The sequence below is a fragment of the Triticum aestivum genome, chromosome 1B, assembly GCF_018294505.1.
Source record: "Triticum aestivum cultivar Chinese Spring chromosome 1B, IWGSC CS RefSeq v2.1, whole genome shotgun sequence".
In the NCBI taxonomy this organism is placed as follows: Eukaryota; Viridiplantae; Streptophyta; class Magnoliopsida; order Poales; family Poaceae; genus Triticum; species Triticum aestivum.
In genome coordinates, this window is record NC_057795.1 from 22,651,354 (window position 1) to 22,668,530 (window position 17,177).

The 17,177-nt window shown below is 48.0% G+C and overlaps 1 protein-coding gene across 1 annotated transcript; it reads left to right on the plus strand.

Moving 5' to 3' along the window:
* Positions 1-5,269: 5,269 nt before the first annotated feature.
* On the plus strand, positions 5,270-6,714 carry LOC123104557 (gamma-gliadin-like). Its single transcript, XM_044526435.1, has one exon. The coding sequence runs from the start codon at positions 5,334-5,336 to the stop codon at positions 6,459-6,461; it is 1,128 nt and encodes a 375-aa protein (XP_044382370.1). The 5' UTR covers positions 5,270-5,333; the 3' UTR covers positions 6,462-6,714.
* Positions 6,715-17,177: the final 10,463 nt, after the last annotated feature.

Consider the following 17,177-nt stretch of genomic DNA (forward strand, 5'->3'; position numbering starts at 1 on the left):
ACGCTATTGATGAATTCATTGCTTGTAATCATGGTAGAACTCGTCGTGCAGTTTTGCGGAACATCTAGATTGGCAACATTCTTATGCTCTGGACGTGATGTAAATGTACATTATCTAGGCTACTAATTTTTCTCTCAGCTTCGATCTTAGCGAGGAACTCCAAGTAAGATCTAGTGTGCTACAAAAAAAGGAGCCAAATGTCCCGTGATGCAAATGTACATAATCTAGGCTACTAATTGTTTTTCTTGGCTCTGATCTTAGTGAGGATCTCCAACTAATTTTTCTCTCTCGGCTTCGATCTTTGCAAGCTTGGCTCCTTCTTTTGCAACACATATTGATAGATTCTTCTTAACACCCATGTGCTCCACACGCTATTCTCTTCAATATCAGACAATTCTCGGGTTCTTCTTACCAATGATAGTGGTCCAAGAAGACCGAAAAGCTACTACTTGGAATCTTTTGGTTGTGCTTGTCGCCTTGTCGTGGTTCACGGATATTATTCAAGAAGATTGGCACGAGTAAACCATGCATGTCGAGCCATGCAAATTTTGTTTCCACAAATTTAAATCGTGCGCTTGCACCTATCCACGTGGAGTAGATGTCCTTTCCCGAAGGAAAAACTACACCTCCATGCCATGACGATCGGCCGCTGGGGTTCCTTTGGTATGCGTGATTACGGTGGGGCATGCCAGATGTTCAGGTAGCGGTAGAGTCATGCTGAACCGTGGGGTCGGACAACATAGTGAGGTACTACCTCCGTCCTGATTTATAGGTATTCATTGTATTCTACGCCAAATTTTGATCATAAATTTAACTAACAAATTGTTCATGCATGTCATAAAAATTATATAAAACTATGTTTAAATACGAATCCAGCGATATGATTTCTATTGACATGCACTAACATCTTTGATCAAAATTTAGTATAAATTATAAAGGGGACCAATAAATCAGGACAGAGGTGGTAGAGAGGTAGAGCTTTTGGACACAATGATGGGGAATCGAGGTGAAAGAGGGAGAACATGCAACTTAACTTCAATCTAAAAACAATAAAAATGACTAGTTATTGATAAATACACATCAATTGTACACCTATAGTAGTCCTGGACGCGAGCCAACTCGAGCCGAGCCTGCGCCGTTCCTCTGGCGAGCCGAGCCGAGCTCAATGCTCCGACGAGCCACAAAACGGAGCTCGGCCTGGGCTTTGCCCTAGCTCGGTGCAGCTTGGCAGGCTCGCCAAGCCTGCGTACTCCAAGTCACTGCCATGTGGGCCTCCACATGGGTGGTCGCCGACCGCTCGCGAGGAAGACAGTGCGACGCTCCTCGTGAACACGTGCGTGTGCCGAGAAGAAGACAAGCGATAACAAGCAAGGTCGCCGACGGCAAGCGATGAAGACAGTGGCGGTGCTCCTCGTGGACGTACGCGAGCGCCGCAAAGAAGGAAGTTGTCGACTCCATCGGCCGCGGTGGCGAGCAGGAAGAGTGTTGGAACTGCAGCCCTCTAGCTACCTCTCCTCTTCGCCGGACAGAGGTGGAAGAAGAAGAACAGTGGACACAAGATTTTCCGGCCGGCGCACGAACGCCGCCACGGGCGCACAAACGCCCCAATCCTTTTCTTCCTTACAGTGGCTACATGGCTACACTCGGCTCATACCGGCGCCGCTTCAAGCACTACATGAAGGGCTTTTTATACCCGATACTCACACGCACACATGACCCGACCACGGCCACACACCGGCCACTAACACACGCACGAATTGATCACCCTGCCACTAACCCCACTCCACAAAGCTAGCTAACAACCTGCATGCATCTAACAAACTCACGCACGCATACGAGTCGTTCAAGGCACACATAGCTAGCTTGTCCACACAACCATATGCATGCACGGTCAAGTCATGATTATCCTAACATTCTTCCCTTAATCTTGACTTGCCGTCGTCGGAGTTGTTGCAGCTTCCGTAATCGTCGTTGTCACGGCCGTGACCCAGCCCGCGGACCCGACCTGGCGCATCGACGCCGGTCACACCGCCAGGGACCCGACCTGACGCACTGACGCCGGTCGCACCGTGCTCCGTCACGGCCCCGGCGACATACGCCGATCTCCTTCTCCGCCGGCGACACACGCCTGGCGTCCCTCTGCGCCCCGCACGTCCCGCGCGCACCCGACGAGCCCGACTGCACCAGTGCGTCCCGCACGTCCCGCGCGCACCCAAAGCGCCCAACGAGCCCGGCAGCACCAGACGCTCACCGCGTGCCGCCTCCGCGTCCGCCATGGCAGCCGCCACGCCGCGCCTCCGTGCCACGCACCTTCCACGGTTGTCGCCCCGAGCTGTCGCGACCTCTGCGCCACCACGCAGGTCCTTCGCGACCTCCTCTTCTCTGCGACCGCCGTGCCCTTCGCGCGCACTCCCCACGTCCCCGCGCTCCCGGCCCGCGCTCCCGCCGCGCACGTACGCGATCTGCGCAACCAGGTCCAGCGTCTCGACGCGGTCCACTCCCACGGTCCCGACGCGTCCAGTGCGCACCCATAACACGCACCAGTCGCGCCCGGCTCGTCGCCGCGTCTTATTGCCCTGCACCGCCGCGACCTCCATGCCGCCATGCCGTGCTGCGCCGCCACGCCACCACGCAGCGCCTCGGCGGCCTCCGCGGTTGCCGCACGTACGACGTCACCGCCCGCCGCCTCCGCCACGCGCCATGGCAGCCACAGCGCCGCCCACCTCCATAGGCCGACACACGACCCGGAGCTCCAACGCGCAGCCGCCGGCGAGCGCCGCCATCGCTGCCACGCCTCCGACACGGCAAACACGCCCAAGACACCAAGCTCATGATACCAATTGTTGGAACCGCAGCCCTCTAGCTACCTCTCCTCTCCGCCGGACAGAGGTGGAAGAAGAAGAACAGTGGACACAAGATTTTCCGGCCGGCGCACGAACGCCGCCACAGGCGCACGAACGCCCCAATCCTTTTCTTCCTTACAGTGGCTACATGGCTACACTCGGCTCATACCGGTGCCGCTTCAAGCACTACATGAGGGGCTTTTTATACCTGATACTCACACGCACACATGACCCGACCACGGCCACACACCGACCACTAACACACGCACGAATTGATCACCCTGCCACTAACCCCACTCCACAAAGCTAGCTAACAACCTGCATGCATCTAACAAACTCACGCACGCACACGAGTCGGTCAAGGCACACATAGCTAGCTTATCCACAAAACCATATGCATGCACGGTCAAGTCATGATTATCCTAACAAAGAGAACGTCGACGAGGTGGAGGACGAAGGGTGGGCGAGCGGCGAGCCGGCGTCGGTGTCCGGCATGCTGCCGGCGGCGGCGGCAAGGAAACCCTACGGAAGCTGCTATGGCGTCTCGCTCTCTTTCTCGTATCATGCGGGCGTGGAGATGTGCAAACTGGGCCAAGGCAGCGTGCTGGCCATGGGCTGCGTGAGATAGCGTGTTAGGCTGTTTGCTAAGGGATGCGGTGGGCTGCTCTGTCGTGCGAGCTTTGGGCTCGCGAGTCAGCCCAAGTCGAGCCTGGCTCGGCTTGAGGTGAAAACAAGCCCGATTGTGCAGCTCGGCTCGACCTTTTTGTGTTACGGGCCGAGCCTGACTCACTCCGAGCCGACGCAAACTCGGGCCGAGCCCAAAAGCTCGAGCTGAGCGACCAGATTTAACCTATAGGAGTGGGTCAGCAAACTAGATGCGGCATGTGCCTTGGGTGCTGCCGCCAGCCCGCCACTCACCGGCGAATCAGCGACGCGGCGCTCTACCAACCCGACATGTTCATTAGGATTCAGGAAAAAACAATGATTCATTTGTACATGGAGTCAAGGACTGGGCAAGGATTGGGCTACGAGGAGGCGGGGGGCATGGGAGGGGGCAGAGGATCCACATAGTCTGAAGGGAGCGTCTCCATGACATTTGGCGGCGAAGGTTATAGTCTCGTGAGCGATTGCGACATGACTTGTGGGTGCCATGGGAGGGAACATATGAGCGACAAGGGCATCAAATAGGACAGGTGGCGGTGCAGTCCGAAGGGCGGGTCGCCATGGCCTCCCACCTCACCCAGATCAAAGAGGAATCGTTCGAACACGAAACGCCAATGGGACACTAGAATTTCTCTAATCGTCCGAATCAACAAGGGGATATGGGTAAAACTGGCTTAAGTAGCAGGTTAGCATTCCCACCTTTCATCTTTCCCCTTGGCTACTGATCCAATGGCACATGCCAATAGTTTCCGTATTTTTATAGAATTGAGGTTTTCATTAGATACATCGCCTATACATCACTAAGTTGCAAGCATGTGGGATGCCCTAGGATACTACTACTTAATAGGCCTAGGAGACATCAGGATTTAGGTTAACTAAAGAGGGTCGGAGGGTGCCCTCAAGGATCCAAATTTGCATGCGTATGGATACTGAGAGGCTTGGTGGGATTCTTCAAAAAAAAAATCTATGCGCCGTGAGGGACTGTTCGCTTCTTTTACTTGTATCATACTGGTTAGGGGAACCAGCATTAGGCCCTATAGGATGCTACATTAACAGAAGAATATTTTGTTGCTAGTAACATAATATAGTCCTATACTCTCTATATATTCTCATGTTATTTTTATTTTTTCTGCCTAGTTTTGTTTCAGTTGCATATGAAGTTGTACCTACTTTTCAAATATGCAGAGCATGCAAGATAAGATGATGTATCTTAGAGAAAAGTCCATGTCACAACCCTTAACTTGCCACTCGGTTTATCTTGTTATTTGGTGAGTCAAATCTGGTTATCCATCTTAGAATATACTACGCAGAAAAAAATACAAAGTTAGTTTAGTAAAAATAATGTCTAGAACAATCTTCTCATATATAGTGTGATCTATCATATATTGACACACACAAGCTTACAAACTTAGTCCCACTCAAGCTAAGCCTATCTGGATATGCCTAACATCATGTAGAGCATCACAAACTAAATTCCAAAAGGAGGCAAATCTAGATCAAGGTGTGTAGTGTAAAGTGAAAAAAATGAGTCATCGGTCGTTATCAAGCATGCCTTACAACCAGATGATATGTGCAACAAAAAGCAACTATGATGAATAATCCAAAATCACACAAGTAAAGTTGCACCACCAAACACAACATACCAAATGATTAGTTGGATAAGCTTTTGGTCACTTTTTCAGAAAGCGGGTGCAAGGATGAATGAAACCATACCATGACAACTATAAATACACCTGCACCATCATAGTCACCTTCCATCATCCAAACATCACACACCAAGATCAGAAACATCAATTCCAAGCAAGCATTCATAACCACAAATCAAACATGAAGACCTTCCTCATCTTGGTCCTCCTTGCCATGGCGACGAGCATGGTCACTGCTGCTAGGCCGCTAAACCCTAGCGACCAAGAGTTGCAATCACCACAACAACAATTTCCGGAAGAACAATCATATCCGCAGCAACCATATCCACAGCAAGCATTTCCCATACCCCAACAATATTCCCCGCATCAACCACAACAACCATTTCCTCAACCCCAACGACCAACCCCCCTCCAACCACAACAACCATTCCCCCAGCAACCCAAACAACCACAACAATCTTTTCCCCAGCCCCAACAACAATTCCCCTTGCAACCACAACAACCATTTCCCCAGCCTCAACAGCCGATTCCCCAACAACCACGAATACCATTCCCGGAGCAACCCCAGAGACCCCAACAACCACAACAATCTTTTCCTCAGCCCCAACAACAATTCCCCTTGCAACCACAACAACCATTTCCCCAGCCCCAACAACCACAACAACCATTCCCCCAGCAACCCCAGAGACCACAACAATCATTCCCCCAGCAACCAGAACAAATAATTCCCCAGCAACCGCAACAACCATTCCCCCTACAACCGCAACAACCATTCCCCCAGCAACCAGAACAAATAATTTCCCAGCAATCCCAACAACCATTCTCTCTGCAGCCACAACAACCATTTTCCCAGCCCCAACAACCATTATCCCAGCAACCAGGACAAATAATTCCCCAGCAATCCCAACAACCATGCCCCCTCCAACCACAACAACCATTCCCCCAGCAACCAGAACAAATAATTCGCCAGCAACCGCAACAACCATTCCTCCTACAATCGCAACAACCATTCCACCAGCAACCAGAACAAATAATTTCTCAGCAACCCCAAAAACCATTCTCTCTGCAGCCCCAACAACCATTTTCCCAGCCCCAACAACCATTTCCCCAGCAACCAGGACAAATAATTCCCCAGCAACCCCAACAACCATTCTCCCTGCAACCTCAACAACCATTCCCCCAGCAACTCCAACAACCATTCGCTCTGCAACCACAACAATCGTTCCCCCAGCAACCACAACAACCATTTCCCCAACCCCAACAAGCATTCCCAGAACAAGCAGAACAGATAATTCCCCAGCAACCCTAACAACCATTCCCTCTGCAGCCACACCAACCTCAGCAACCTTATCCACAACAACAACCATCTGGAGTAGCGGTATAGGCATCAGGGGCCAATGAAACGAAGAGCTATAGTACTAGACCGGTGGATCATCGGCGTTTAGTCAATGGAGTGTTCAGTGTAACGATGATAAATAAAAGTGATGTGTACCATCATGTGTAACACCGACCTATACTAGTTCAAACATGAGAATAAAAGACAAAGAAAGTTATTGTCACAAGGACATTGCTGGCAATTATTACATTCATTCCATATTTGGATTTTCATCCAAAAATATAATTTGAGTAATGCATTATCTACGTATTTATGATGTGAAGTCATATGAGCCTAACATAATTAATGGTTGTGAAACTTGGTTTTGATTGAAGTACTTCCAATTAAGGAGTAATGAGTAATTGTAAATTATCTCTTGGGTGGCTAGCCATGTGAATTGTGTGACCTTATTATCTGAAATGGTTCTAGATTGTACATAGACACATTTTTTACAATAGTTGAGGTGCATATGAAGCAACATATGCTTAAAGATATGGTGACCAATCACTGGTGTCAGTGAAAATCTCAGTACCAACTTTATATGGAAGGGAGGGAGATCATGATGACTTCGTGTTGCATTTTATCGTTATTCAAATGGTCTCTTTAATGGACCGGTTGCTCAGATTAGAAAATATGCACCTGGGACATACTCCATATTGAGTTCTTGCAAATGGACAAGATGAAGGCATGATTGAATTATTCCTTCTATTTCTTCTGCACATGTAACTTGATACTGAAGATCGCAGTATTACAAGTTACTTGCAGAAGTTCCATCAGGCGAAGATCGTTCGCCTGGTATAGCTGCCTAATGGTTAGAAGCTTTTATTGAAAGTTGTGTTGGTTACATTAATATTACATATATTATGGGTGTTGGAGACAGGATGTCTTTTTTTTAAACTTCAATCCTCCTTTATTCATTCATAAGAATCGTCGCAGAGCATGGGACAATTTCCTTAGTGGTAGACACTAACAAAAGTTTAGGAGAGGAAAATGTAGCCAATCTTGCCAATTCGTGCACAACATGGTTGGTTTCCCTATAGCTGTGTTCATAAATTATATGCGTTAAAGTCTAAGGACACAAGATATTAGTCATCAAAAATAGCACTTGCAATAAACGACGAGCTCCCCTCTTTCATGGTAGTGATCACTTCTATATTATCTGCATTGATCTCAGGTTTATTGCATCCGCTCATATGTGCAAGATTGAGACCAAACCTCAAGGACAGCGCCTCTATGTAAAAGCATTATAACATGAATCAACCTTCTCATTTGCATCTGCAATTAATTTCACGTTGCTATCCTTTATCACCGCTCCAACACATGATATGAGTCAAGGATCAAACTATGCATCTATGTTGAGTTCCGCATAGTCTCTTCAGGATATAGTATGTGCTTCACGTTTTATGTAACTCTAGGAATTATGATAGATAACCTTTAAAATGTTTAAAAATCAATGAATGTATGGATACATTTTTTGGGGTTGTTATATATTCAACAGTCTTCAACCATCAATCGTTTACTGCTGCATGTATGAGACTATTCGTGTTTTCTTCAAGGAACCGAGACTATTCATGTTGCTTTAGAGAAAAACCTATGAATAATACAAATGAATAAAACAAGCAACATCATGGTGAATCAATCAAATTCTAGTATCGTCCGCTTTCTAACGTCTGGCCATGTACATGTTGGTCGCCATGTACGGGTGGCTGCTTGGCGCGACCAACTCCTCGTCGGCAGTGTCACGCTAACAGGTCGATGCGCATGCATTAGTGCTGAGCATCGCCAGCGCCAGCGCCGGGGCTAGCTTAGGCCGCGGGTGAGGAATCATCCAGCGGCACCATGTCGGAGAGACGCTACCTCCGCTGGCCGCTCCCAAAGGAGATGAGTATGTAGCTGCTAAGGGTCGGCATGCATGCACGCATTGAGGAGCAGGGGTGATAAAATGGGAAGGGCCGATGTTGTGTCGTTGGTGAATAGCTGTTTAAATATAGATAATTATTAGGGGTGTGACAACCCACGAGACACCTCTAGTAAGTGTTCCAATAGTAGCGTGCCAGTGAAAGCACACGCCACTAATATATACGGTCAATAATTGGAGAAAGCATGTTATGCATGTTCTTCTTTCTTCTCTACCTTCTCTTCTTCCTCCCCTTCCCTTATTTCCCATATCACTTCTCTTCTTCCTCCTCTCCCTTCTTCCCCTCCTCTCTCTCTCTCTCTCTCTCTCTCTCTCTCTCTCTCTCTCTCTCCTCGTACTTCTTCCTCCTCCCCCTTATATCTCCCCCCTTCTCCAATCTCTTGTTCCATCACTTCTTCCTCCTCTCTCTCACCGTCGGGTACCCGTATGTAGCCCGGAACGGAGCCGTCAGAGCTTAGAGATGAACTAGGATCCCAGCACGCAACCTAGCTCACTAGAATAGCATGGAATTTGCCTTCCTTCACAACATATGATGGTGCAAGTAGCAGAGTAATGGTGACCACCACTATGCAGTCAGTAGCTAACGCTTGCAGCTCTAGGAAGGGCTATGTGCACAAAGTAAGAAGACCTGGTACTCCCTCCATTTTTGTATACAAGGCCACTACCAAAATTATAATTTGCAACTATACAAGGCCACTAACATCAATCGAGGTAAAATTGAAGAGGTTTACCTCGTACTAGCAACCGAAGACATTAATACCCCTTGCATGCATGTGGGAGTGAGAAGCTTGGTTTTCATGTACCACATTAATCAACCAACGAGGAGTGAGAGAGTTGTCTTGTTGTGCGTTGAATAGAAAAATACACATTAATTAACACGTCGAGCGAGGAGAAAAGACAAGCTTGCGACATTGACTTAAGTAAGCATTAATTTCTACCTTGGTACCTGTAATATGGGTTTATGGCCTTGTATACAAAAATGGAGGGAGTAATGAAAAAGCACTCCAGGCAATTGTTCTTCAAGAACGCTTCAGTTCAGTTTACATGGAGCCAGTTTCAGCGGCGATGGCCAACCAATTGCTCTCGCACATGTCCGCTTCCCAGAACTTCAATACCTTGTCTTGCAATGCGGCACTAATATGTCTGCCGGCTTTCTCTACACCGTAACAGTCATAGAAATGGCACTAGTTTGGGCATTGATTTGTCCTTTGCCACAAACTTTGGGGAATGTATGTACTGCATGTTGAGTCCTAAATGTTTGGAAGAATGTGTCGACTTGGGAGATTATCATATCAAATACATAGACAGCCTTCTGATTCCAAACTATCTGAACCCTCTAATTACAAGCCTTCCAAAAGGGGACGGAAAAACTGAGGCTTCCAGAGGCACTACTCGATCTGAGGAGAACCAAGGTGGAGGTAGTACCCATACAAGTCATCATGCTACCCTCGGTAATTCATTTGTTGGAAAGTTCAAGGTTTCAGAGCTGCACAACTTTTTGTTGTCAGGACAATTCAACATGGAGAAACTAGCAGGATTTTACAGTGATGAAACCCAAGGGTTTCCACAGAACCATGGTGTGAGAGAACTGCAAGCAGCACTTACTTGTCTGATCTTCTGGATGCTATTCAGAGATACAGAGGAACCAGAACAAGCTGTTGGCACCCAAATGTTATATTCTTCCTCTTTTTTTTTCTTTTTTTATTTGCGGGGCAGCACCCAAATGCTAGTGAACGAGATAAAGATATGAAAGCATTCTGCAGCCCAGACAAGTTCAAATGATGAACTTAGTTCTTCTTTCGATGGTACTGGACGATGCCTTCTAGTACCCATCGATCCTGGTCAGTGATACAACTGGTTAGTTCTGTTCATCTGTCGCTTTTCTCTTTTCTATTCATCTGGGTTCAGTCGTTTCACCTTTCGACAGACACCTAAATAATATACAATAGAACTTAGTAGACACAATCTCTCTTCAGGTTTGACAAACGAGGGATGAGTTTCTCACAGATTAAAAAACTAGACTGATACAACTTGCCATTAGTGGAATATATTCGCATTCATCCATTTATTAACTACTTCGAAAAATTGGAAGTGAGAAAATATTACGTTACCAATCACTCCAACATTACGTGCCTAAACAATGTGCAAACTGTTTATGAAGTTGAGTTCAACTTGTTGGGGGTATTTATTAATTTTCTGTTACTTGGCCATGTCAGTAACTTATCAAATGCAATCACTCCAAATGTGATACAAATTATACTTTTATTTGTCAATATATATGCCAAAAGTCAGAACAAAACATTGGTTGGGACTCGTACCATACAGTTATTGCCGAAGGAAAAGAGGGTGGAACTTGACGAAATTGAGCCAACAATAAAGTGAGACGCCAAGAGATCAAGGCAAGACAAAACCCTGCCAGATCTTGGAGATGACGGGGGCAACAATTATGCAGTAGCCGAGGTGGTGAGAACTGATGTACTGACTCAGATGGCGGTAGCTCCTATCCCTTTCATCTTCAACGGCAATGCCATCACTGCTCTCTATCTCCCATGACCACACAAGACAAAACAGTTGCCATGGATAGGAGGAACAACAAGCACCACAAGTCTTGTAGTTGCCCGCCCTATACAGCTCGGGGTCTCCATTCCAGCCTCCGGCTTTTCTAGAAAAATCGAACAGAAGGTTGTTTTTTTCGGGGAAGACTGTTTTGTCTTCTTTAGTTTTTCTTTCTTTTCCCTTTCGCTTTTGTTGATTGATTTATCTATAAAACTAAATTTTCATAAAGACATTGAAGGGGGCATAGTTCAATGTTCAGACAGATCCTGAACCGTTCCAATGCTAAGCATCATTCTACTTGAACTATCACGTGTAGCGGCTACAAATAGTTTTTTTAAGTCCTAGGAGATTAATCCTCACACTCAGCAGGCTTGCATCAGAATTCTAGTTGTGGCACTGTGTTCATACCAAGTCTTGAACATCATTCACTTATTCGAGGTATCAATCCACTTTTGATGCTTTAACTGTTGTTGCCGCTCTCCCTCTCTCACACAAAACTAAAGGTAGAAGAAGGAATAGGATACACTGGAATTTTCACCCGGCTGAACACAGCCCCGTTACTTTACTTTCCAGAGCACAAAACTCATATCGGCAAATACATAGTCGCGTCCGCGCGAGGCTTTATAGTCTTGCAGCTACGCAGCGCCCACGTCTCCTGCGCATACATGCACGTAGCGGAGCGAGCGATCCGCCCGGCCAGCGCGCACGACGCGCACAGCGCTCTACGGCGGAACGATCCGGGCGCGTGCACGAGGCGCATACAATGCGCTCGATCCATCTGATCGTAACAGCCATGCACAGCTCCTCCACGCTACATGCACGTCAAGCTAACTACCTAGCTAGCTAACCCACGCCACTGACCACCACGCCACGCACATCACAAGCGCAGACACACGCACGCACACTTTGCCATACACTGCCCATACACACATAAACACACACTTGCCACGCTGCTGCGTCCCACACATCCCGTCCGTCCCGCGTGCCACCGACACGCCCGACGAACCCGACGAGCCCGACGCCATCACTGTATCCCGCCCGTCCCGCGCGTACCCGACGCGCTCGACGAGTCCGACCACACACGCCGTGGCTTATTCCAACACACTCCCCCTAAGCCACGGCCTAGAGGAGTCCATCCTCGTCGACGTTGGCACCGGCCAAGAGAGCCTGCTCCGCCGCCGGTCCTTTCCGAGCTGTGGGCACTCGTGCCGGAAGTGTCCGTGCTCCCCGCACTTGTAGCAGCGCCTGCGCCTGTTGCCGTCGCTCCCCGACACCATGCTGCGCCCGTCGTCGTCGTCCCGTGCTCCGCCTTGCTGCCGCTCCCGCGCTCGCCACTGCGCCGCCGTGAACAGGAGTTGTCTGTCCGCCCGCTCGCCGCTGTCCTGCCGTCGACGCCGAACTCGCTCGTCGAACGCGCGCAGCCGCCCAAGCGCTTCGTCGAACGCCCTCGTCGTCACGTCGTGGAACTGCTCGATGCCGGCGACGACGGGGAAGAGCCGATCCGGCACCGTATCAAGCAGCTTCTTGACGAGCGCCGCGTCGCCCAGCGTCTCCCCGAGGTTGGCGTACCTCGCCGCCATCGCCGCGAGCCTCCCGCCGTACACATCGAGCTCCTCGCCGTCCGCCATCTTCAGGCGGCCAAATTCCCCGCGCAGCGTCGCCAGCCTCGCCGCATGGAATATTTTGGTACTTTGGATTTAAATCATTATGCTATTTGAATTTGAATTTATATTCATATATCTAGAATATTTTCAAATGCTTCTGAAACAGTTTATGTTCCTTGGAAAAGTCCATGAGGCAACATAAATAAATTCAGAGGAAAATTGGCACTTGTTTGAATTATGTTTGAATTCAAAATAGTGGCAAAATGAAATATAGAGAAGAAAACAGAACAGAAACTTAAAACAGAAACCTCACCTGGGCCTTACCTGGCACTGTTGGCCTGCTGCTGTTTCGGCCCAGCCCATCAGGCGTTGCCCTGTCGCCTTCCTCCTCACGCCAGTAGGCGAGGGCGCGTGCCCGGTGCGCGAAGCCACACGCTGTGGCCACCTCCTCCCTCACAGCCTGCCTGGCTCCTCCTCGATGCACCAGGTGACGCCACGCAGCCCCTCGACTCCCTCTCACTCTCCTCCCGTCCTCATCCCCTCCTCTGGCCCTCTCTCTCGCAAGAACAGAGCGCAACCGAGCGCTGCCGCCGACGCCGCTCGCCACCACCGCAACCACCGCCTTCCCCTCGACTATGGGCAGAGAATGCTACGACGCTATGATGACAGTATTTGCACGCTTTCTACCCAAAGGCCATGTAATGCCTGCAAACCTGTACCAGTCGGCCAAAATCCTCCGTGCACTGAAGATGCCCTATGAGAAGGTACATGCCTGTGAGAAAGGATGTGCCTTATTTAGGCTTGACTATGCGGACTTGAACTATTGTCCCATTTGCAAGTCTTCCAGGTATGTTATGGTAGACAACGGCATGGGTGAGAAGACACAGACCAAAATCCCCGTTAGTGTTCTTCGGTATATGCCAATCGTACCAATACTTCAACGTCTTTTCATGGTCGAAGAGACGGCCGGACAGATGACATGGCACAAAACAGGCAAAATAACCGAACTAGATGCAGATGGGAATCTGATGATGGTACACACATCCGATGGTGTTGCGTGGAAAAAGTTTGATGAATTACATGCTGACAAAGCGGCAGATCCGAGGCATCCTCGAGTCGGCGTCAGCATGAATGGGTTCAGTGTGTTTGGTATGACGGCAGCCCAATATAGTTGTTGGCCCGTATTTGTCTCAATCTCTCCCCCCCGGACAGATTGTGCAAAGAAAAAACATTTTCCTGACGTTGATAATTCCAGGGCCCAACTATCGGGGAAACATATGAATGTGTACATGCATCCGCTTAAGGACGAATTGCAAGAAGCCTGGGATAATGGGTTCAAGACATACGACGCCTATAGCAAACGAAACTTCATAATGTGTGTCTGGTATATGTACTCGACGCATGACTTGCCGGCGTATGCGCTATTCGTTGGCTGGTGTGTGCATGGAAGGTTCCCGTGTCCCACATGCAAGGGAGCTCTTGGGTTTCGTTGGCTTCAGGCCGGTCACAAGTTTTCTTGCTTTGACATGCAAAGACAGTTCCTGGATCCTCGCCATAAGTTCAGGAAAGACAAGACGAACTTCATCAGAGATAGAGTTGTCAAAAACTCTGCACCACCTGCATTGACAGGCCAACAGACTCTGGATCAGTTAAACGCTCTCGAGCCAGATCCAGAGCGTCTAGGGTATGTCAAGGGGTATAATTCTGAGCATGCCTGGACTCACAAGACATGATTATGGGATCTGCCTTACTTCAAAGACCTTCTTTGTCCACATAACATCGACATGATGCACACTGAGAAGAATATCGCCGAGGCACTTTTTGGTACATTGTTCGGCATAGATGGTAAGTCAAAGGATAATACTAAGGCTAGAGTCGATCTGGAGGCGCTATGTGATAGGCCGTTACAAAACATGAAAGAACCGAAATAAAAGCAGAACTGGACGAAGCCGAAGGCATGGTTCAATCTTGGAAGGCCAGCTATGAGGGAAATTATCTTGTGGGTGAAAATGCAGTTGATGTTCCCCAATGGGTATGCAACGAATCTAAAGAGGGGAGCGAGTCTTGATAAATTGACGATATTTGGTCTCAAGAGTCATGATTGGCACATATGGATTGAGTGGGTAATGCCGGTGATGTTGCGTGGCTTCATCCTCAGGGATGAATGGCTAGTACTGGCAGAACTCAGCTATTTCTTCCGTGTTCTTTGTGCGAAAGAACTATCGCCTGGCGTGCTAGAAGAAATGGAAGAGTTGGCGCCGGAGTAGATCTGCAAGTGAGAAGATCTTTCCACCGGGCTTCTTTAATCCAATGCAACACTTGATTTTGCATCTCCCGACCGAGGCAAGATTGGGGGGGGGGGGGCGTGCAAAATCGTTGGTGCTACCCAACTAAGAGGATGCAGAAGACGCTTCGAGGAAAATGTACAAATAAACGTAGAATTGAAGCATCGATGGCTGAGGCATTCATCACTGAGGAGGCAGCAAACTTCATGACAGCACACTACGAAGCCAAAAATCGTCATTTGCATAATCCGAAGCCTCGGTACAATGCCGACGACCCTTAAAAGGGTGGATCCAACCTCAGCCTATTCAAAGGGAATCTCGCACCAGCTAGTGTTTCAAATCCAGTATCTTTGGATAACGAAGAATGGCGGACCAATTCGTTGTATATCTTCAACAACCTGATAGAAGTGCGGCCGTACATCGAGTAAGTTCTCGGTACATTGTTTCACAACTTCTATTTTCTTTGAACTGCTCTTATTCCTAGATATTTCATACAGTCGATACGTCACCATATTCTCGTATGGAGCGGTGATCCAAAAGGATTCCGTCGAAGAGTATGAGATTCTTGCAAAGCAAGGAGGCGGCTATCCCGGTTTCATCTCTTGGTTCAAACAAACGGTAATTTCTATTAGACAATTTCATTTCATTCGCTAATTTGTGCGTAATGCAACAATCCTTTCGTATTAAACTTGTAGGCTAATTCAGTGTCTATGGACGCCGAATTGAGACAAGTCGCTAATGGTTTTGACTATAAGGTCTGTTCATTTGACAAATACGACATCAACGGGTATCGCTTTCGTACCTATGGCAAAGAGCTATCTATGGCCGACCGAAAGTCTACAAATTGTTGTGTATCTGCTATCTGCGAAGGAGGTACCGAGTATTATGGGAGAGTTGAAGCAATTTATGAACTTCTATTCTATGGTGAAAACCCACCGAATGTCGTAGTCTTCAAATGTTATTGGTTTCACACTACTAGAAAAACCCCTACTAATGGCGCACCTAGTATGGCCATTAATGGCGCATCTGTGGTGCGCCATTAACAGCACGCCATTAGTAATTTTTACTAATGGCGCACCACCTGGTGCGCCATTAGTATCTGGTATACTAATGGCGCACCGCGGGTGCGCCATTAGTATAGGCCAGGGTGCGCCATTAGTATGCCTCCCAGGGGCCATGTATATCCAGGTGCTTTGGCATACTAATGGCGCACCACCACTGGATGCGCCATTAGTAACCATGGCATATTAATGGCGCACTTACCAGTGATGCGCCATTAGTATGCTTTGTCATACTAATGGCGCACTGTCATGTGATGCGCCATTAGTATGAATATTAGGTTTTTTTTATTTTTTTATTTTCTGTTTTTTGCACAGGTTACAAAATGTATAATTTGACAAAATATAGACAGCACACATCAACAACAGATTCATCGAATACAATAGAAGATTAGTCTTTGAATACAATTCATCATATTAGTCTCCGAATACAATTCATCATATTAGTCTCCGAATTGAAAAGACCGAACAAAGATAGAACATTATATTACAAGTCTCGAGACCGCGAGTAGCGAGTTTGTCTTCACATTACAAGTCGATATCGATCATCTAAACTACCATCACATAGAAGAGAGCTGCGGTCATCACGATGAGCATCATCACGATGAAACTCGTCTTCATCCGGTTCCTCCAACGCTCCCTCCCCTCTCCCGCTAGATAGCGGGCGTATCTAGATTCGGCCTCGGCCCTAGTGGTGTACCCTTTGTAACTGTTACCGCTGAATCGGTGAACCTGTCTCCGACACTCCTCCCAGTCATCGTAGACTCCGGGAACCTTACCCTTGTACACGACATACGTCGGCATCGCTATGCACTAGCCAAACGAAACGTTAGTACCAATTCACAGACAATACATAAGCAATATATAATTATGCAACAGAACGATCGGAAGAGAAAAGCAAGACATTAATAGCATCGATTACATCTAAGTTGAACGACTCTCGAAACCAAAGAGACATACTACAAGTTCATTAAAGTTTAATTACAACATGAGCCAATCGATGTTTCAGAACTAGACACAGCATCACTGCTTTCGACTCGACTCAAGGGACCGGAGCGTGGATGAAGCCGCCGTCTATCGTGGGAGTCATGAAATAACGGTCGTTGTCAGCCTGCATTTGTAGCATTGTGTCGATGTCACTGTTGGACGGTTGATTTCTGAGGTAGAACTGCCCCGAGGTACGAAGGACATCTTGATGGATGATTTCCGCAAACTCCGACTGGATGCGA